Raw genomic sequence first — 21,715 nt, 5'->3', positions numbered from 1 at the left:
ACCAGCGTGTGTCTAATTTACCTTGCAAGGGAAGCAGGGCTCTCACGGAGAGTGCTTGTGACAGGCAGTCTCTTCTGGGGTCCCTGCTACCTCTTCTCACTGCCTAGCGGGAGCCTGCCCGCTCTGACTTGGGGTATAGGCTGGGGAAGGGGGGTTCTCCCACTCGCCTGCTCCCCAGAGGTGGGGGCTGGGCCCTGGACTGCCTGGTGCTGGTGAGCAACGTCTGAAGCAACATGTGGCACAGGCAGAGCACGTGGCCTTGGGTGGGGACGGGGACTGGGTGCTCGGTGCTTGGAGCCTGGATCATGTCTGCACCTGCCCCAGTCACTTGGCAGATTGGCAGGGCAGGCTGGCAGAGCCCGTGTGCGTGGGAGGCAGCTGGCAGCAGCGCCATGTTCTGACGACCTCACAGCCAGACTCCCCCCCGTTTAGCGCTGACTGTTAGAACCACCCCCAGAACCTCAGTTAAGCAAAGAGGTTAGTTTCCATGGAGACACAGCATCCTTTCTCCACGGCAACCTGAAATCCCCAAGCGCAAGTTAAGCTCAGGAATGTGTCATCGGTGACCTGTAGGGGGCGCTCTCCCACAAGGCTGACCTCAAGACTGGACAGATGAGCAGTTGACCACAGACATAAAGGTGCCCCAAAAGCGAGGCCTGTGGGGACCTAGATGGGCCCTGTTTAACCCCTTCCTGCCCACCTGTATGATTCGAGGAGGCTGGCAAGGCTGCAGGACGCAGTGTATGGAGGTGGTAGCCCCACAGCTGGGGCCCTCGGAGGGCCACTTGCATGGAGATGATCCCTACCCCCAGAGACTGGGCCCAGAACAGAGGAAGCAGGCACTGCCCGGGCTGAGTGGACACACAAGAGTTAACTGGCGGCTGTGACAGGGCGAACCGCCCTCAGGAAGTGTTACTCACCACTGGGAATGTGCGTGCTCTTGCCTTGGGGGCTGGATTCTCTTCCTGAGTCCCCGGAGATGCCGAAGGAGCTCCCAGCCATGGAAGCCCCTGTAGAGACTGGAGCAGGCCTTCTCGGAGCCCGCAACCCAACCAGCTTCGCACCTGGGCACCTGGAGAGAGAAAAGTTAGTGAAGTAGGAAGGGCAGCCCGGTGGGGCAGGTGGTGGGGGGGGCGGGGGGGCAGGCAGGGGGACCACAGAACTGGGTCTGTCCTGGGGCAAAGGAGGGGGAGAGGGTTGGGTAAGGGTCCCAGCCCCTGGCCCCCTGCTCAGGTCTGGTGCCTGCCCCCAGGCCAGCCCAGGACCCGCTGTACGACGTGCCCGATGCCGGCGGGGCACAAGCAGGTGGGCCCCAGCAGCCCGGGCGCACCGTGAGCCTGCGGGAGCGTCTACTGCTCACCCGGCCTGTGTGGCTGCAGCTGCGGGCCAACGCCGCGGCCGCGCTGCACGTGCTGAGGACCGAGCCCCCCGGGGTGAGTCTTTCCCCACCCCTGGGGCTGGTGGCTGAGGGTGGGAGGGAGAGGGGCAGGACGCGGAGGTCCTGAGCCTCCGACCCCTGTCCGCTCGCAGACATTCCTGGTGCGGAAATCTAACACTCGCCAGTGCCAAGCCTTGTGCATGCGGCTGCCCGAGGCCAGCGGCCCCTCCTTCGTCTCCAGCCACTACATCCAGGAGAGCCGTGGGGGTGAGAGGGACCGGCCTGGCGGGAGGGGCTGGAAGCCATCAAGGCAGGGCACCGGGGTTCCCCAGAGAACAACCTCACTTCCCGTCTCTCAGGCGTCTCCTTGGAGGGCTCAGAGCTTGTGTTCCTGGACCTGGTCCAGCTCATCTGTGCCTACTGCCACACCCGGTAAGCCTGCCTGCAGGGCGCCTGCTGCCCATGGGGCCCTGCTCCCTGGGATACCCTGTCCTCCTCCCCCACAGACGCTCTCAGTGCCCACAGCCCGGAGCTTTCCTCACTCCTGACTTTTTGCTCCCCTCTCCGGCCTCAGGGACATTCTTCTCCTCCCGCTTCAGCTCCCCAGAGCGATCTGCCAGGCAGTCACCCGCAAGGAGCTGGAAGCCATCTCCCATCTGGGCGTTGGTAAGGGCTCCCCTGCTACCCATTGCTCAGATGGACAAGCTGAGGCCAAGAGGGAAGGGGAAGGCATGGGCACACAGCCTGAAGCCTGTGCCTTTCCCTTGGTTGGGCCCCTCCCTGAACCCCCTGAGGCCCCAACCTGTTTCTCTTCCCTAGAGTTCTGGAGCTCCTCCCTCAACACCAAGGCTCAGCCAGGCCCATCTGAAGGCCCACTGCTGCCCCGGCTGAAGCCCCGGTCCCCACAAGAGCTGGACCAGGGCACCGGAGCTGCCTTGTGTTTCTTCAACCCCTTGTTCCCAGGGGACCTGGGCCCCACCAAGCGGGAGAAATTCAAGAGGAGCTTCAAAGTGCGTGTGTCCACAGAGACCTCCAGCCCCCTGTCTCCACCAGCTGTGCCGCCTCCCCCAGTCCCAGTGCTGCCAGGGACAGCCCCCAACCAGACAGAAAGGTTGCCCTCTCGCCAGCTGCTGCGGAGGGAGAGCTCAGTGGGGTACCGTGTGCCAGGGGGCACCGGCCCCAGCCTCCCGCCACTGCCTTCCCTCCAGGAGGTGGATTGCGGCTCCCCCAGCAGCTCAGAGGAGGAGGGGGTGCCAGGGTCCCAGGGGAGCCCAGCAACGTCACCCCGCCTGGGCCACCGGCGGCCCCTGCTTCGGTCCATGAGCGCTGCCTTCTGCTCCCTGCTGGCGCCCGAGCGGCAGGTGGGCCGGGCAGCCGCAGCGCTGATGCAGGACCGACACACAGCCGTGGGCCAGATGGTGCAGGACCTACTGACCCAGGTGCGGGCCGGCCCTGAGACCCGGGAGCTGCAGGGTATCCGCGAGGCGCTGAGCCGGGCCCGAGCCATGCTGAGCGCGGAGCTGGGCCCCGAGAAGCTGCTGCCACCAGAAAGGCTGGGTGAGACTCCAGCCCGGGGCTCTGCCGGTTCAGCCCCATCTCCCCATTCCACTCTCTCTGCCTCCCCACACTGCCAGCCTGTCTCTCAGTCTGTTCTGCTGCTTTACCAACCCACCTTGTCTCACCACCATTCAAGCAAATTCTGTCCACCGCCTGCCTCCCTGTCACCAAGTTTCCAACTCTTTTTTTTTTTTTTTAATTTATTGTTTATTTATTTTATTTTTGGCCGCATTGGGTCTTCGTTGCTGCGCGCGGGCTTTCTCTAGTTGCGGCGAGCAGGGGCTTCTCTTCGTTGTGGTGAGCAGGCTTCTCATTGCGGTGGCTTCTCTTGTTGTGGAGCACAGGCTCTAGGCGTGCGGGCTTCAGTAGTTGTGGCGCACATGCTCAGTAGTTGTGGCACACGGGCTTAGTTGCTCCGCAGCACGTGGGATCTTCCCGGACCAGGGATCGAACCTATGTCCCCTGCATTGGCAGGTGGATTCTTAACCACTGCGCCACCAGAGAAGTCCCAAGGTTCCTTCTCTTTTTCATCCCTCTCCTCTCCTGATCATGCCCTTCCTCCCAGGGACTCTGCCCCCTACCCCTGCCCTGGTTCCCCTGACCCCTGCCTACCTCTCCCCCGCAGAATGCGTCCTGGAGAAGTCGCTGCATCGCTCCGTGCTCAAGCCTCTCCGGCCCATCCTGGTGGCCCGCCTGCGGCGCCGTCTTTCCGCCAATGGCTCCCTGGGCCGCCTGGCTGAAGGCCTCTGCCTGGCCCGGGCCCAGGGCCCCAGAGCCTTCGGGTCCCACTTAAGCCTGCCTTCCCCAGTAGAGATGGAACAGGTGCGCCAGAAGCTACTGCAGCTACTTCGCGCCTACTCACCCAGCGCCCAGGTCAAGCGGCTCCTGCAGGCCTGCAAGCTGCTCTACACAGCCTTGAGGACCCAGGCGGGTATGCCCCTTCCCACCACCTCCCACTGGCCCTTGCCAAGTCAGAGGTAGGCCACCAGGCAGAGGCTCCAGGAATAGCACAGCAGGGAGGGGAAAAAAAAAAAAAAAGGGTCCAACCCTCCCATTTCACAGATGGTAAAACTGTGGCCCAGAAAGCAGAGCGTCCACTCCCCAGGCCTTGCCCCCTGGTTGCCATAGAGACCACAGTGCCCAAGGCCTGGCAGGCGGAGGGGAGGGTCCTTGTCTAAGACAAGTAGTGGATTCTGACCCTGGGGCCCCAGAGGAGCCTGAAGCTTCCTCCTCCACCACCCACAGGGGAGGGTGCGGGGGCCGATGAATTCCTCCCACTGCTGAGCCTCGTCCTGGCCCAGTGTGACCTTCCTGAGCTGCTGCTGGAGGCCGAGTACATGTCAGAGCTGCTGGAGCCTGCCTTGCTCACTGGAGAGGGTGAGGGACCCCACACACGCCCCTTCTGTCTGGGTGAGGCTGGGGCGCCCTGACTGAGCAGAGGAGGCGGAAGGAGCAGGTCACTCACGCCCAGCCTGAGCCGCATTCCTCGCCTTGTGTCCCAGGCGGCTACTACCTGACCAGCCTCTCGGCCAGCCTGGTCCTGCTGAGTGGCCTGAACGAGGCCCACACCCTCCCGCTGAGCCCCTCGCAGGAGCTGCAGTGCTCCCTCAGCCTCTGGGAGCAGCGCCGCCTGCCCGCCACCCACAGCTTCCAGGTAACAGGACTGGCCAGCCCCGGGGGGAGTCTGGCATTGTCTGGTGCAGTCCTCTCCTTTGCCCAGTGAGACCCAGGAAAAGAGGGGGAAGGGGAAAGGCCAGTCCTGCATCACCCCGCGACAGAAACAGCACCCCGTGCGGAACACACGGGCCGAGCCAGCCTTTCTGGAGGGTGCGTTCCACGAGCCGGCACTGTGCTCAGTGCTCTGGTGGCTCAGCCTTGAATCTTCACAGAAACTCTGAAGTGGGATCATTATTATCCCCATTTTACAGATGAGGAAACTGAGACATGACATGGGGAGGGAAAGGGACGCAGGCAGATCCTGGCTTCTGGCCGCCAGCTGGACTCAGGCTTCCAGCCCGTGACCCCCTCACCCTCCCATCTGGGCTCAGGCATGGTGTCCTTAGAGCCAAACAGCATCTCTGCCCTTCACCCTCCTTCCATCCAGTCAAGGGACCCTTTCTAGCCTTGGCTAAGAGTCCAGATTTGATAGCCAGATCCTGGATCCAAATGCTGGCTCTGCTGCTTTTTGGCTCTGGGAGCTTGGGCAAGTTATATAACCTCTTTGTGCCTCAATTTTCTTGTCTATAAAATGGGGTAATAGTATCTACCTCCTGGGGTTGATATTTGGATGAAATGAGTTAATTCAGGACAAGTACTGAGGGCGCAGAGTAAGCTCCACCTGAGTAGGATTGTTAGGCTGTAGAGGCCTGCTGGGGCGTCCTTCCAGCCTGCAGCTGTGACCCGCTAGCCCAGGCACATCCCTCCCTTCCTCAGAGCCCCCGCTCAGAGCTCACCTTATTCAAAAAGCTTTTGCCACTGGTTCTACCACTGGATCTGTACCATCCCAGCCCTGTTCCTGCAGAGCCTCTACTGAGACCTCAAGCTTTGCAGCCAGATTTGTACCAGGCAGGACTGAGTTCTTGATTTTGCTTCTCCTCCTGCACAGCACCTCCTCCGCGTAGCCTATCAGGACCCCAGCAGTGGCTGTACCTCCAAGACGCTGGCCTTGCCCCCAGGGGCCTCGATTGCCATGCTGAATAAGCTCTGTGCCACCAAGTTCCGGGTGACCCAGCCTGACACTTTCGGCCTCTTCCTATACAAGGGGCAGGACTACCACCGCCTGCCCCCCGGAGCCCTGGCCCACAAGCTCCCCACCACCGGCTACCTCGTCTATCGCCGGACAGAGTGGCGCGAGACCCAGGGGGCCTCACCGGGGGCTGCCACAGAGAAGGGCAGTGGGAGGCCAGAGGCAGAGGGCAGGGAGGAGGAGAAAGGGGGCTGGGGAGATGGGGACACCAAGGTCAAAGCCAGTCCCAGGGACAGCAGGGGAGAGGCTGAGACGATGGCCGAGGGGGGCGAGGACCAGGCCAGGGGAGGCCCTGCTCAGCCAAGGGGGCCAGAGGCTGAGGGAAGCCAGGCAGCAGAGGAGTAGCTGGGAGTGGGCAGAAGGGCCATTTAGGGCAGAAAACTCTGAGCCTGCTGGGAAGGCCTTTCAGAGCCATCCGCCCCACTGGCCAAGGCACAGCCCCCTAGTCTTCCCCACCCCAGGCCGCTCCGTGTCTGCCACCTCCTCTGACTACCCAGCCCTCTGATCACACCTGCTGGGAGGTGCCTGGACTGGCCACATCTGGGCACTGGAATAAAGCCCAGGGGGTTTTGGGGGACCCCAGACGAAGGGCCCAAGGCCCCTTGGCCTCTCATCCTTCTCCCCCAGCTGGAGGCCAGCCATCCCGCAGTTGTGAGTGTGCCCAACAGGGGACAAATCCAACAGGGGCCCGATCTCTGGCAGTGGAGGGTGGGGCTTCAAGTCCCTGAAAGGCCCCACCCACTCCTGGGTGTCAGGAGGATTTGGGGAGGCAGCAAGACCTCGGGGCCCAGTCCTGCCCAGACCACCTGGAGGCCGAGCACCTCCAAACCTCAGTGTCCTCACCTGTGAAGTCGGGGTGCTACTGCTGCCCTACCTTCTCCCAGAAGTCTTCCACGGGTCAGGATGGATGGTTTTGTGGCAAAGCGGAGCTCAGACTAGGGGAAAGGGGAGGGAAGGAGGTTGGATGCCAGCAAGACACATACACACACCTCCCCAGGGGCCCGTTCTCCACCCTCACGGAGGGGAGAGGCTCTCCAGGCAGCCCCGGGGGCTGGGTCGGGTCCAGCTGAGAGGGCACCCACGTTCTGGTCTTTCCCCAAGATGGGAAGTCCTCCCAGGCACTGTGATGTCCCAAGGGAATGGGACAGAGGAGACAGACTTCCGAAGTGAGGTGAGGATTCGGAAATCATCTTCTCTGCACTTGACTCTTGGACCTCACAAGAGCTTTACGGGACACAGGGCCTGGCTTTTTACCCACTGAGGCTTGGGAAAGTGACTCCTAAGACACCACACAGGAGGCCATTGGGATCCCCACACCCAAACCAGGGGTCAGGTTCCAGCTACTCCTTGTGTTCTAAGCCACCAATAAATTAACCCTGAAGGTCCAGTAGGCCCCAAAGGGAGGCCCAGAGCAGGCAGCAAAGGAGCAAAGAAAATACCAGCAACAACCCCAAGGGGGTGCACGTGGCCCAGGAAGCTGCCGAGAGGGTGACCTGATGGACGAACGCAGCTCCAGGGCAGCGACAGTGTAGGTGGTCACAGGGTTTGCAGTCTCGCAGCTGCCAGGCAACTTGGGGACAGTGCCAGGGCCAAGACCTCTGGCCCTCGGCTGTCTTGGAGTCAGGGGTCTGAATGAGGCCAGCCTCAGGGGACCACTCCCTGGGAAGGAACTAGCCCCTGGTGGAAGGAGGACCCTAGCCAGTCTCTGAGGTGCTCCCTCAGACACTGAGCACACAGGGACATCAGCTCATATATCAGACATGACAGCTGGAAGGTAGAAATCCTGGACATTGGGATTTCAGACCCTCCAGATACAGCCCAGGTTGCAGGGCTCCCAGATTTCTCACTAGGCCATCAGCAGCTCTTCCTTCCCCCACTTCTACCCGCCCCCCACAAGCTTCTCGCTGGTGGGGAGTCTCCCTTCACTCTTTTGTATGTCCCCCCCAGTCCCGCACCCACCCGAGTGCCCTGTACAGTGCTGGGCACTCCACAGGCACTCAATAAATGTTGTCCACTAATTGGAGTTTGATAACTAAGAGCGAAGGGCAGTGGGGTGGGAGGTTAAGGGAGGGCTGGGTTCTGGGAACCAAACACAGGATGTCTCAAGTTCAGTCCCAGAGGAAGGACCTGGAATGGTTGCAGGGGGTGTTCAGAGAACCCCAGGGCCGGATGAAGAGCTGGTCTCATGGGAACTAGGACTGGCCGAGGCTTCTGGGCCCCTGCAAGGGGGCCTCTGCAAGCCCTTTCCACCCCCTTCCCACCTCCTTCCCATGCTCAGTCCTAATTCCTGGCTCTGAGAATTCAGCATGACCCCAGCGGTGGCTCACTGGAGCACTGCCAGGCCCTGCCTGCTCCCTGAATCTTCTGGTTTACCTTCTGAAGAAATTCTGATGGGTTAGAGGTCCCAGCCAGATAAATCAGCATGACCAAGGGTCATGAGACAGGGGCTGGGGCTCCAGGCAGGGCAGCCAATGACGGGCTGGTCTAGAACTGATCTCATTATCCCCATTTTATAGATGAGGAAACTGAGGCTTGCTCAGGCAAAGTGGCTTGTTACAGGGCAGAGGACTCAGACACCAGGTTCCGTGGAGCTTCGGATTCTGCAGTCCTCCAAAACAGAAGGAGTTGTTTACTCATCCACTCAGCAATCTATTGTGTCCGTATGGACCAAGCACCCGCAACCCCAGCCAGAGGGAGACAGCTGTGATCTGGGCAGTAACAGCCTACTGTGCGCTCAGACTCTGTACTGCCCCCCACCCCACTCCCACTACTGCCTTCCACCTTTGGCCTTCTGGAAGAGGAAGTCAGGGCTCTGAGAGGTGCCGTGCCATTTCCAGCATCCACTGCTGCAGGGCAGGGCTGGAATCCTGACGCTTGGATCTCTGGAGGAGCAGCAGAGTCATTTCCTCACTTGGAAATGTTGCACTTATCACCTCACAGTAGTTCCCTGTGTGAGTTTGTTTATTGTCTGTCTTCCTCAGTAGAAGGCCAGAGCCAAGTCGGCCTTGTTCCCTGCTGAATCTTGGGGGCCTAGAACAATGCCTGGCCCGGAGCTGGCACGTAGTAAGTATATGTGGAGTGATTGATTCGGGAAGACTCAGCCTAACTGTTCATCCCATGGCTTGGGAGATGGGGTGGTGCATCCGCCATTGCTGCCACCAGGGGGCGGGCGTGCCCCACTCCCAGTCACATGCCAGGTTCCCTTCTCTCCTGAGGCCGCCCAGGGACCCAGGGCATTCAGAGGACCTGTGCAGGGCCTGGTGCCAGGAAGGGGGCCCTGGGACCGTCCTGCGAATGGGGATCCTGCTAATGGAGGTTGGGAAGGGAATGAGAGAGCGGCCTCTTCCCCCAGGGCTCTCTGGCCAGGCAGGCTCAGGAGCCAGGCCTGTGGGGTGGCCTGAGAGAGGACCCTGCCAGGGTGGCAGGGAAGACAGTCATTGAGACCCACAACACCCTGACTCAACTTCAACACCAAGCAATTAACTCCCCGCCATGGCCTTGTGACCACCTTCATGCCCACAACTTAACACGCAAACACCCTGACTCACATTTGCACACAGGCTGTGTGACCCCCTGCCCTGCCAGGGTCACCTACAGTGAAGCCTGAGCCCCGCCACCCTTAACAGGAACACCCAGAGTGTTAGGACACCCTGACACTGTTAGTCATTCATGCCCTGCAGGATGGGACACAGTGACACACATTGGCCCCTCCTCTGAGCCACACCCTGATGCAGACGTCCCTAGATCTGCAAACTCAGAGATATTCCCTCACACCCTCCCTCTCGGGTTCAGAATGTGACACCCTGACACACATACATGGAGACAGGCCGACACAGAGACATGCGGTGACCTGCTCCACAAGGACTCCCATGACAGGCTTACACCTACCCCTGCAGGACTGCCGCTGACACACCCAAGGCCCCCTCTCGGACATGCCTCCTCCTTCCCACGCTGCACAGGCGTGGAAGTGCAGACACACACAAACTCAGAGACAAGTGCAGACACACGCAGAGATACACATACAACATAACGACACACATACTTTTTTGTATTTTTGATGATGCAGAAGAGGTCCAAGTCCTTCTCCTGACTAATCTCACCCCCTGCCGTGGCCTATCCCTGCCACCACTAAGCTACCCCACCCCATGGTGGACCCTGGTGGGGGCTGGGAGTTGCTGAGAAGACCCTCTTGGGGGCGTGGTGACCCCACTGGCCAGGCAGAAGGCAGAGGCCAGCAGCACTGGGCGGGGAGGCCTGAGCTCATCAGATTCCAGCCTGAGTGATTCACGGGAAGTGCCTGGGGAAGGGGGGCGGGGGGACTGGTCCCGGGGCAGGGGCTTTGGAGGCCTGGGTGGGCTTCAGACCAGAGGGTCTTGGGTCCAGAGCAAGCCTCTGGTCTGGGAGGGGGGCTTCCCGAGGGGGTGGCCCAGGCTGAAGGGGTGTCTGCTGGGTCTGGCTCCTGGGAGGGGCTTAGGACACAGATCTGAGTCGCAGGATGAGACAATCAGTCCCTCCCGCCCACCCCGCCCATGGCCTGGGCCCCTGACCCCGTGCCTTCCCGGCCCCAGCAGCTGGGTGTCTTTAGCAGGGGTTAGGCCAAGGGTGGGGGGCAGGGGTGGGGTGACCTTCACGGCCATCTTGGCCCCTTGGGCCCTCGGGCAGGCAGCCCGAGTGGCCCCCAGAGGCCTCGAGGGGCTGGACCAGCCTGGCCCAGTCGGGGCCGACAGGGTTACAGACCCTCGCTGCCCTGCCAGGCAAGGCCTCTGCCAGAGAGCTGAGAAGGCGCGCCTGTCCCAGCGCCAGGGATGTTTTCCTGCTGAGATGGAGCCCTCTGCTCCTGCTTCCCCCGGAGCCCCTGCCTCCCAGGCCGGGCTGATGCTTGGAGGACCCAGCTGCTCCTGCAGGGTGACAGAAAGAAAGGATGGGCTTGGGGACAGGACGGGGGTGCAGGAAGTGCCTTTCTTGGAACTCTGCACCAAAATAGCCCACTCCATTCCTACTCTGGGTCTCAGTGTCCCCACGGGGGAGGTGTGTGTCACCAAGGAGACCCTCACCAGGGAGGGGCCTGAGCTGACCTCAGTCTGGCTTCTGCCCGCCATCCTCCCACCCCTCCCACCCCTCCCGCCTCGGGCTCTGCTCCACTTTGAAGTCCTAACATAAATATCATGTCTGCTTGGGTTCCCCTTCCCGGCCCGGTCACAGCCCCCAGACCTGGCTCCCACCCCAGCCAGCTCTGGGGGTGCGAGCTGGGGGAGAGGAGCGAGGGAGGCCTGGACCACCCAGGGAAGGTGGCGAGCCAGAGACCCGGGGACAGGAACAGGGAGACAGAGCGGGTGAGACGCCAGAGATGGAGAGGGGGGAAACAGAAGAGGGCAGAGAACAGAGAGACCCCAGAAACCAGCAAGGTGACAATGCTGGGGACAGGAGAGGAGAAAGAGGGACCCCAGAGACAGACAGGGGAGCTAGAGACCCCGACAGAGAGGGAAGAGAGGAACAGGGAGGAAGAGACCCTGCAGTCAGAGGGAGGGACAGTGAGACACAGAGGTCCCTGGGGACCATGAACGGGCAGGAAGAGAAGGGAAAGTTCCAGGTGCCAGTGGAGACGGCCCGGGCGGAGACCGGCGTAGCAATGGAAAGGATGTGGTGGAAAGAGAAACGTCCCTGGAGACAGGATGACCAACCATCCTTGTTTGCCCGGGGCTGAGGGGGCTCCAGGGACACGGAACTTGCAGTGCTGAGACCAGGCAAGTCCTCAGCAAACGGGGAAGAGTGGGTCACCCTGGGTGGCAGGCCTCTGCCAGATGCCACAGGGATCAGAGAGTCCACTCGCATAGGTACTCTTCACACAGATGAGGAAGCTGTGGCCCGAGAAGGGCCAGCCGGGACGTCCCTGGAGCACACGGCAGGGCCAAGGCAGGGCCAGCTTCAGGGACGCTCCATGGAGCCGCACGGGCAAAGGGCTCCAGAGGGAGGACAAGAACAGGGCCGGGAGAGCACCTGTCCTGGGATCCCCAGGCTCGGGTACCGTCCCCGCTCTGCCTCCGCCTGTGTGACCTAGGGCAAGCCTTGTCCCTCTCTGGGCCGTGTGAACACTGAGGGGAAGGGTCGGGCCCCTCTAGCTCTGATGGGGACTCCAGGACTCATGGCCCCCTGGGCAGATGTGGCCAGATGTTCAGGTCAGGCATCTGCCAGGAGAGAGACTGGGGCTCCAGCTGGTCCCAGGTTGGGCAATCCAGGGGCAGCCATATGCTTCTTCCCTCACAGCTGTGGGCACACCCACAGCAGTGCCAGGGTGTGTGCGGGCCCTCGAGGACACACACGTCACCCAGCTGTGCACACCCACAGCAGTGCCAGACTTTCACAAGCGTGCGCGCGCGCACACACACACACACACACGGTCATGCACAGACACCAAGGTACACCCACAAACACACAGTCTCTCTGTATGGCAAAGACACCTCTGCCCCACCTCAGCCCCCTCCAGCTGTCAGAATCCTTTACCCCAGGGGCCAGGCCTGGAAGACACCCCTTCTTCCTGGGTCCCACCTTTTCCAAGCCTCTCTCTCCCACCCTGTCCGGTCCGGCAACACACCCCTTCCTGTGGGTCTCTCCCATCCAGAAGCACACAGGGTGTGGCACAGCACGTGGGGCAGGGGAGGGGGCCGCAATCAACCCCCTCCCTCCCAGATTCCCCTCCCTCCCCACTCCTGCCCTGGGACCTCTCCCACCCAAGACCAGGCGCCTCCCGCCCACCCGTTGGCCCTTCCTCCTGAAGCCTGAAGGCTGGGGTGGTTTGGGAAGAATTTAGAAATGGAGAGAGGTGGGGGGATGGGGACAAAAGAGAAAGGAGGAAAGGAGGTGATTTGTACACAAAGCAATGTGCTGGCTCAGCGGCCCTCGTGCCAATGCTCTCTAGGACTCCTGCCCGGGGGGGCGCCCCCCAATCACACTCAGCTCCCCCATGCTGGCTGCTCCACTGGGCCCTCTGAGGGCCAGCCCCTCTGCAAGCTGCCTTCACCCCAACTCCAACAGGCCCACATACTGCATCCAGAATCACCGTCTGGCTTGTCCCAGTAGCTGGAAGACAACGCTCCGGGGAAGTGGGCTTCTGTTTCCATGGCCCTCCTGAGGTGAGCTCTCCCCAAAAGGGCCATGATCGGAGCAGGGAACCCCAGCCTCTTGACTCCCAATGTGAGTCAGCCACGCCTGGTGTCCTGAGCTGTCCCCACCCCAGCCAGGGAGACACATTGGCCTCAGGCCCCAACAGAGAAAACAGGCTGTGTGGTAACAGGGAAGCATCACACATGCTCCCTGCTGATGGTGGCCCAAGCTGTCCCGTCCTCCTGGGCTGCACTCCTACAGATCCATAGGGTTACATTCTGAGTGTGCCATCCATCACGGTGGCAGCTAATTATAAATTAGCATTTCTGCCTGATTCCCTGTACCCAACCATGCATCTAAACGTTTTCTCATCCACACACCCATCTACTTAGCCATCTATCCATCCATCCACTTACTCATTCCTAAATCCATCCATCTATCCATCCGTCCACCCATCCATCTATCCATCCATCCACTTACTCATTCCTAAATCCATCCATCTATCCATCCATCCCCCCATCCATCTATCCACCCATTCCCCCCATCCTCCAAGCATTTATTGCATCAGTTAGCATCTTCTCTGTGCTATGGGGGAACCAAGATGAGTCAGGCTGAACAGGACTGGCATGAAGACCACAACAAGACCCTCTCTATCCCCTCACCCCCAGATCCATGATACTGCGCCCACTATATACCTTCTCCTGACTAGGGTAGGAAATTCTTTTTTTTTTTATTTTTATAAAGAGGACACAAGTGGAAGCAGTTAATTTTTTTTTTTTAATTTATTTATTTATGGCTGTATTGGGTCTTCGTTTCTGTGCGAGGGCTTCCTCTAGTTGCGGCAAGCGGGGGCCACTCTTCATCGTGGTGCGCGGGCCTCTCATTATCGCGGCCTCTCCCATTGCGGAGCACAGGCTCCAGACGCGCAGGCTCAGTAATTGTGGCTCACGGGCCTAGCTGCTCCGTGGCATGTGGGATCTTCCCAGACCAGGGCTCGAACCCGTGTCCCCTGCACTGGCAGGCAGACTCTCAACCACTGCGCCACCAGGGAAGCCCTCTTTTTTTTTTAAATTCATTCATTCATTCATTCGTTTATTTTTGGCTGGGTTGGGTCTTTGTTGCTTTGCATGGGCTTTCTCTAGTTGCGGTGAGCGGGGGCTACTCTTTGTTGTGGTGTGCGGGCTTCTCATTGCTGTGGCTTCTCTTGTTTCAGAGCACGGGCTCTAGGCGCGCGGGCTTCAGTAGTTGTGGCACGTGGGCTCAGCAGTTGTGGCTCGCGGGCTCTAGAGCTCAGGCTCAGTTGTTGTGGCGCACAGGCTTAGCTGCTCCGCGGCATGTGGGATCTTCCCGGACCAGGGCTCGAAGCCATGTCCCCTGCATTGGCAGGTGGATTCTTAACCACTGCACCACCAGGGAAGCCCTAGGGTAGGAAAGTCTTAGGCAGCCTCCACCCCACCTCTCCCAACATGGATGGCCCTGGGGGTGGGCGGGTAGGTGAGTGCTAGATGCCCACCCAAACTGGGCACCCAGGTGCATCTCCAAGTCTCATTCTCTACCTACCAAACCCTTAGTCTTGTTGGGATCAGGGTGTCCCACTCCTCCCCACTACCGCCCGCCTCCTGGATCAGGCTTCCCTCCACTTGCCCAGCCAGGCCATCTGGAATTTGGCCTTTGACCCTCCTCCTCCTGCTTTGCTTGCCTGCCCCCCAATGCCTCACCCCCACTGAGGCTGTAGTCCTGACCTCTGATCTGACCCGCCCACTCGCCAGACGGCCTGCAGCCTCCCCTCAGACGCCCTAGCACTGGCCATTGCCCGAATCATGACTGGGACCGCCACACCCTTGGACCAGGCTCTGGCCAGCCCCCGCCCGCCCCTGAAGAGCCTCTAGCGGCTGCCTTCCCCAGCCTGCCCCGCCTTGCTACCCAGCTCTCCAGCCAGCTCCCTCCCCTCTCCCAGACTATTGCAGCAACCTCCTGACTGGTCCCTGGCCTCCGGTCCCCCCTCCACCCACCGCATACCAGCCACAGGGATCTCTCATCATGCCTCTTCCCCGTGACCCCCATGATGGAGGCCAGCCTTCCAGGGGCAGCTCCACCGCTTTCCAGGCCAGGCCTCTACCCCCTTTCTGATACTTTCTCTCCACTCTTCACTGTCCCTCTAACCCTAAACCTCCCTCCAGGCCCCGGCAGAGTCCTTTGTATTCTCCAAACACATCTTGAGCTCTCCCAGCTCAGTAACTTTGTCTAGGCTGTGCCTTCTTCCCATCATGCCTTCCTTCCATCCTCATTTCTTGACATCATACCAAACTCTCAGACTGCTCCAACGACTCCTCAGGGCACTGCAGCAAAAAGAGAACTGGAAGAAGGGTCCGAGGCCTTGGTTCTGGTCCCAGCCCTGCCACACAGTCTCTCTGAGACCCCCTGGGCCTCAGCGTACCCACCCACAAAAAAGCTTGCTGGTTTCCAGGGATCTCCCAGGTCTAGGATGGTATGACTTCCGGGGAAGGCTGGGTGAATGTGGGGAGCAGGTGGGCTTTGGCTCCAGGCAGAATTGCATCATCCCCCCTGCGTTGCCCTGAGCCAGATTCTTCACTTAGCTGAGTCTCATTCACTCATTCATGCATGCATTCATTCATTCTTTCGTTCAGCAAACCCCATTGAGCAGCATCTGTGGGCCAGGAGCTTTCCAGGCTCAGGGGATACAGTAGGAAATAAGACAATGACCCTGCCAAAATGGAGCTCGCAGTCTCCTAGGGCTGGAGTTCTCCACTGGGGGCAGTGCTGCCCCCAGGGGACATGACATTTGGCAATGTCTGGAGTCTTTTTTTTTTTTTTTTTGGCTGCACTGCGAGTCCTGTGGGATCTTAGTTCCCCAGGATCGAACCTGTGCCCCCTGCAGTGGAAGCGTGGAGTCTTAACCACTGGAACACCAGGGAAGTCCCAAGGAGTCATTTTTTATTGTCCCAACTGGAGGGATGCTGCTAGACATCTTACAACGCACAGCATAGTCTCTAGGAGACATCATTACCCAGCCCTGACTCTCAATAATACTGACGGCGAGAAACCCTGGCTATCGGGGAATTCAGGCCAGCAAGCAAATATATACCATGTCAGATAGGGGTAAGTGCAAAGGAGAAAAATGGAACAAGACCAGGGGGCCAGGGAGCCCCAGGGTATGGTGGAGGAGGGTGGTGGTCTGGGATGTTGATGCCCGAGCTGAGACCTGAAGAAAGTGAAGAAGCAGAGACTTTGCATCTTGCAGGAAGAGTGTTCTAAGCAGAGGAACAGCCAATACAAAGGCCCTGAGGTAGACATGTGCCTGGTGAGTTTGAGGAACATCCACAGGCCAGAGTGGCTGGAGCAGAGGGAATGAGGGGAAGGGAGAGGGATGAGAGAGGGAGTTTGCGGGGAGATCACAAGAGCCTGGAGGCCGAGCATGGTAAAGACCGGCCTTTCTTCTGAGTGAGATGGGGGCCTCGAGGGTTCTGAGCAGGAGAGTGACTGGATCTGACTTGGGGTTTAAAAAGATCCCTCTGGCAGGATGGAGAAGGCAAGAGAGAGACCAGAGGAGAGGATGTTGCATGAATCTAAATGGACAAGTGTAGTGACTTGGGCCAGACATGGGTGGCAAAGGTGGTGAGACGCAGTCAGATTCTGGATCTGTTCTGAAGGTGAAGACAACAGGATTTTCTGAGAGACTGGATGTGGGGTGTGGGAGAAAGAGGAGTCAAGGATGATCTCAAGGCTTTGGGTCTGAGCCAGTGGAAGGATGAACTGCCCCACATTGACTTTCCTCTCATGAGAAGGGGGATAATTCTCTGTGCTTCACAGATGTAAACCTTGAAAGAACGACCTTCCTGGCATATAGCAAGCCCTTCTAAAGTCCTGGTTCTCAAGGGGATTGGCCGCGTCTGCAAGGCCAGCCCTGCCACTGTAAGAAGGTTAGCAAAGCCGCCCTGGTTCCATCCCCCGCCCCCCCCAGATTTGCTCAGAAGACTAAGGAACATTTGTCTCATGCTTTGCAGCTGACAAAGCACATTTGCACACACTGAGTGCCGTGATACAATAGCCCTGCTGAGCTGAAGGGCCCTGACACGTTAGCCCCGTTTTGTAGGTAAGAAAAATGGAGACCCAGAGAAGGTCAGCGACTTCCTGCAGTCACACAGCCGATTGTGGCAGAGTGGGAAGCCGGATCAGGACAGCACGCTGAGGGGCAGAACCTCTTCTCAGCATCCCCGCCCCGGCTCAAATTTCTGCTAAGAGTGCAGTGGGTGTGCACGGGTTAATCTGACAACCAGCTCCCCAGGGACCATCCTGAATAATGGGCTCAGTACACATGCCTCCAGAGGCGTCCAGGAGGGGCGGGAAGAGGACCCCGGCCAGGCCTACGCAGCAGGCCCTGCCTGGGGGCAAGGAGGGCTCCACACATGTGACGCCTGTGTCACACACACGTGTGTACCATTGTGTGCCCCATGTCCATACATGGCCTCTCACCAGTCCCCTCCCAGCCAGCCCTGCTCACCCTGCCCACCCCCTCCCCCATGCACCCTGCCCTCCTGCAGTAGGGAGCCCAGAGAAGCATTTCCTGTTTGGGGGCCGCCTCCTCCCCCTCTAAGTCCAGGTTCCCAGGGCCCCAGGCTGAGCAGAGGTGAAGGGAGGGCAGCCCCCTGCCCCTCCTCCTTCCCCGGCCACCCCCAACGCCCGGTCCAGCTGGAGCCAGGAGGCTTGAGGGCAGAGGTAGGAGCTCAGTATATAAATGAGGGCTGCGGATGCCCACGCCTGTGTGATCGAGGTGGTTCCCACATCCAGGGCCTGCATGTGAAGGTGGGTGACTTCCTGTGTTAGGGCCTGCAGAACCCACACCACTTTTCGCATGCACACCTAAAGGGTTTAGCATGTCAGAGTATGTGCAACTCTGGGACGAAGGGACAGAGTATGGAGAACGTGCGCTTGTGTGTGGAGAGGAGCATACACACGTGTGTGACGTGAGAGCGTGAGTCAGAGCATGTTTCCACACACATGACAAGCAGCTGTTCACGGGTGTGACGAGGTCGGTGTGTCCCGACTGGGGTCTCTGTGAGTCTCTGGGAAGCGACCTCAACCCACCGCCAAGAGCCCCAGACGGCGCTGGAGTTTTCTGAGGGTCGTCCAGCCTCCTCTCCTCGATTCCCAGCCCGTTAGCAGCGCCTCCTCCCCTCCCCTGCCCCCACTCCCAGCACCCCCCACCCCTGCCCCCCGCCCGACTGCTTCCTGCTCTGGCGGCCCCGGGGGAGCGGGAGCAGGGAGCTGGCAGCGGCCCCAGCCCACTCCTTACAAGGCCTGAGCCCGGCCCGGGCCCGCCCCCGGCCCGCCTGCCAGAGGCCCCAGTCCCGCCCCCTGTCAAGAGCGGCTGCCGGCCGGGCCCGGGCCAGTCGGGGGGCGTCGCGATGCTGCTGCGCCTGCTGCTGGCCTGGGCGGCCGCGGTGCCTACGCTGGGCCAGGCCCCCTGGGCCGCCGAGCCCCGCGCTGCCTGCGGCCCCGGCAGCTGTTACGCGCTCTTCCCGCGGCGCCGCACCTTCCTGGAGGCCTGGCGGGCCTGCCGTGAGCTGGGGGGCGACCTGGCCACGCCGCGGACCCCCGAGGAGGCCCGGCGCGTGGACAGCCTGGTGGGCTCCGGCCCGGCCAGCCGGCTGCTGTGGATCGGGCTGCAGCGGCAGGCCCGGCACTGCCAGCCGCAGCGCCCACTGCGGGGCTTCACGTGGACCACAGGGGACCAGGACACGGCCTTCACCAACTGGGCCCAGCCCGCCACGGGTGGGCCCTGCCCGGCCCAGCGCTGTGCGGCCCTTGAGGCGAGTGGCGAGCATCGCTGGCTCGAGGGCTCGTGCACGCTGGCCGTCGATGGCTACCTGTGCCAGTTTGGCTTCGAGGGCTCCTGCCCAGCGCTGCCCGATGAGGCAGGCCAGGCCGGCCCCGCCGTCTACACCACGCCCTTCCACCTGGTCTCCGCAGAGTTTCAGTGGCTGCCCTTCGGCTCTGTGGCTGCCGTGCCATGCCAGGCTGGCAGAGAAGCCTCTCTGCTCTGCGTGAAGCAGCCTGACGGTGGCGTGGGCTGGTCGCGGACTGGGCCCTTGTGCCCCGGTACCGGCTGCGGCCCGGACAACGGGGGCTGTGAACACGAGTGCGTGGAGGAGACGGACGGTCGGGTGTCCTGTCGCTGCACCGAGGGCTTCCGGCTGGCAGTGGACGGGCGCAGCTGCGAGGACCCCTGTGCCCATGCCCTGTGTGAGCAGCAGTGTGAGCCTGGAGGGCCACAGGGCTACAGCTGCCACTGTCGCCTGGGTTTCCGGCCAGCCGAGGATGAGCCGCACCGCTGCGTGGACACAGATGAATGCCAGATTGCCGGCGTGTGCCAGCAGATGTGCGTCAACTACGTTGGTGGCTTTGAGTGCTACTGCAGCGAGGGCCACGAGCTGGAGGCTGATGGCATCAGCTGCAGCCCCGCTGGGGCCATGGGCGCCCGGGCTTCCCAGGACCTTGGGGACGAGTTGCTGGATGATGGGGAGGATGAAGAGGATGAAGATGAAGCCTGGGAGGTCTTCGATGGTGGCTGGACAGAGATGCCTGGGATCCCGTGGATGGAGGCCACGCAGTCACCTGACTTTGGCTTGGCCTATAGACCTAGCTTCCCAGAGGACAGAGAGTCACGGATGCCCTACCTGGACCCCACCTGGCCACCCCCGCTTAGTGCCCCTAGGGTCCCCTACCACTCCTCAGTGCTCTCTGTCACCCGGCCTGTGGTGGTCTCTGCCACACGCCCCCCACTGCCTTCTGCCCACCAACCCCCTATTGTCTCTGCCACGCGTCCGCCCCTGACTCCTGCCCCTCAGCCCCCCGTGGTCCCTGCCATACACCCAGCTTTGCCCTCTGACCACCAGTTCCCCAAGATCTCAGCCAACTATCCAGATCTGCCTTCTGCCCACCAACCCCCCGTTATCTCTGCCACACACCCAGGACCGACCCCTGCCCACCGGCCCCCAATTATCTCAGCCAAATATCCTGAACTGTTCCCCGCTCACCAGTCCCCCGTGTTTCCAGATACCCAGGTCGTTGATACCCAGAACACCACTCATTTGCCTCGAATCCCAGCTAACCACGCCCCTCTGGTCACCACCTCCAGCGCCCGTCAAACCCCTGTGACCCCAGATATCCCGGTCCTCAAAGCCCAGGCCACCCACCATCCCATTACTTCCACTGTCCAGCCTTCTCTGACCACTACCTCCAGGCCCCCTGTGTCGCCTGCCCATCAAGTCCCCGTGCCTGCTGCCACCCAACCCCCAGCCTTCCATACTCCCCTGCCCCCAGAGAGCCCCACTAACCAGACCTCACCCGCTAGCCCGACACACCCCCATTCCAAAGCCCCACAAGTCCCAAGGGAAGGTACCCCTGACCCCAACCTGGCCCCCTGGCTGCCCTCGGCAGTCCCCACAGCCCTGGGGGAGGCCAGTCCAGCAGGCCGCAGCCGCAGGGATGATCGGTGGTTGCTGGTGGCACTCCTAGTGCCAACATGCGTCTTCTTGGTGGTCCTACTTGCACTGGGCATCGTGTACTGTACCCGCTGTGGCCCCCACGCGCCCAATAAGCGCGTGACCGACTGTTATCGCTGGGTCACCCATGCCGGGAGCAAGGGCTCAACGGAACCCGTGCCCCACCGGGGCAGCCTCACAGGGGTGCAGACCTGCAGAACCAGCGTGTGATGGGGCGCAGCCCCCGCTCTGTGGGGTGGGGGAAGGGGCATGCGTTGGACACATGGGCCAGGCTGCACCAGGGACCCACGGGGGCTGCCCAGCTGGACAGAAGGCTTCCTGGTCCCCCGGGCCCAGCCAGGCTCCGCTCTCAGTCAACCGCTAGACCTGACTCTTGGGAGCTCTGTTTCCTGGCCCAGCACTCAAGACGGAGGAGATGCCGAGGCCCCCCAGGACCTCAGGGGGTGGGTTCTGGGGTCTTCTCCAATAAACGGGGTGCCAACCTCACCCAAAGCTCCTGACCCCCATTGGCGCCTGAGGGGAGGGTCTGGGAGGACTCAGAAAAAAGAAGGAGGGGATCTTCCTTCAGCTTGTTTGGGCTCCCCAGGAAATAAGGTAAGACTCCTCAAGGCAGGGTATGCTTTAGAAATTCTCAGGGAAACAGGAGCCCAGAGAGGGCAGAACTTTGCCCAAGGTCACACAGAGAGCCTAGGAGTGGGAGGTTCGGCATGAAGAGAATTTCATATTGGTTCCTCTTTTTACATAACTCTTAGAAGGTGAGACTGAATCTGGAATGAGGGCTTCTGCTGAACTGGAGCCAAACTGGGGTTTAGGGGGTCAAAGGCATGTTCTAGGCCTGGTGATTCTGGGGAGTGAAGGTGGTCTAGAGGGTGAGCTCTGGTACTTCCCTTCCCCTCCCCGAAGGCCGCCCAGAAGTTGGTGGCTGGGGCTCAGGCGGCTTGAGTCGAGGGTGCTGTCACCCCCCTGGGTTGTAGGTGATGGGAGGCACTCCTCCTCTCTGCTCTGGGGAGGTGGTGGGAGTCAGAGCCTAGAAGCTGGGCTGCGGAGAGCCAGGAACCCAGGAGCGAGATCCCACACCCAGCTCCCTGGGCAGCCTCCTGAGCAAGGCCTTCCCATCTTGGGCCACACTGTGCCCTTCTCTGTGTGGATGGTGCTGGGGGAGGGAGAACTGCAGACCGAGCAAGGCTCAGGCTGCTCCAGGCTGAGATATGCCATGAACGGGAGGAGGGGATGGTAAAAAAATCACAGCCTGTGGGGACCCAGCAACCTCCCTCATCCTGGGCTCACTGCCTTGGGGGGACCAAGGAGGGGGAGGCGTGGCAGGGGGAGGGGGAGGGGGAGGCATGGGTTCCCACCACCTCTGTGATTTTTCAGTTGCAGCTTCTAAGGGACCTCTAATTAGGACGG

General features: G+C 60.9%; 2 protein-coding genes across 4 annotated transcripts; both read left to right on the top strand.

Annotated features, from left to right (window-relative positions):
- Window positions 1-58: 58 nt before the first annotated feature.
- Window positions 59-6,117, top strand: RIN1 (Ras and Rab interactor 1). Of its 3 annotated transcripts, none has more exons than XM_068554366.1 (10): window positions 59-1,086; window positions 1,253-1,433; window positions 1,531-1,645; window positions 1,738-1,810; window positions 1,953-2,044; window positions 2,198-2,935; window positions 3,561-3,866; window positions 4,181-4,312; window positions 4,438-4,589; window positions 5,541-6,117. In XM_068554366.1, the coding sequence occupies exons 1-10, from the start codon at window positions 929-931 to the stop codon at window positions 6,024-6,026; spliced, it is 2,433 nt and encodes an 810-aa protein (XP_068410467.1). In that variant the 5' UTR covers window positions 59-928; the 3' UTR covers window positions 6,027-6,117. The 3 variants fall into 3 exon arrangements, with proteins under 3 accessions (XP_068410467.1, XP_068410466.1, XP_068410468.1); XM_068554365.1 differs by having other exon boundaries at window positions 4,181-4,345; XM_068554367.1 differs by lacking the exon at window positions 4,181-4,312.
- Window positions 6,118-18,182: 12,065 nt separating this feature from the next.
- Window positions 18,183-20,794, top strand: CD248 (CD248 molecule). Its single transcript, XM_068556118.1, has one exon. It carries the CDS (start codon window positions 18,209-18,211, stop codon window positions 20,516-20,518), a length of 2,310 nt encoding a protein of 769 aa, XP_068412219.1. The 5' UTR covers window positions 18,183-18,208; the 3' UTR covers window positions 20,519-20,794.
- Window positions 20,795-21,715: the final 921 nt, after the last annotated feature.

The sequence above is a fragment of the Eschrichtius robustus genome, chromosome 11 (genome assembly GCF_028021215.1).
Source record: "Eschrichtius robustus isolate mEscRob2 chromosome 11, mEscRob2.pri, whole genome shotgun sequence".
Lineage (NCBI taxonomy): Eukaryota > Metazoa > Chordata > Mammalia > Artiodactyla > Eschrichtiidae > Eschrichtius > Eschrichtius robustus.
Note: the sequence above shows the minus strand (reverse complement) of the source record. Positions and strands in the feature narration are given on the sequence as shown.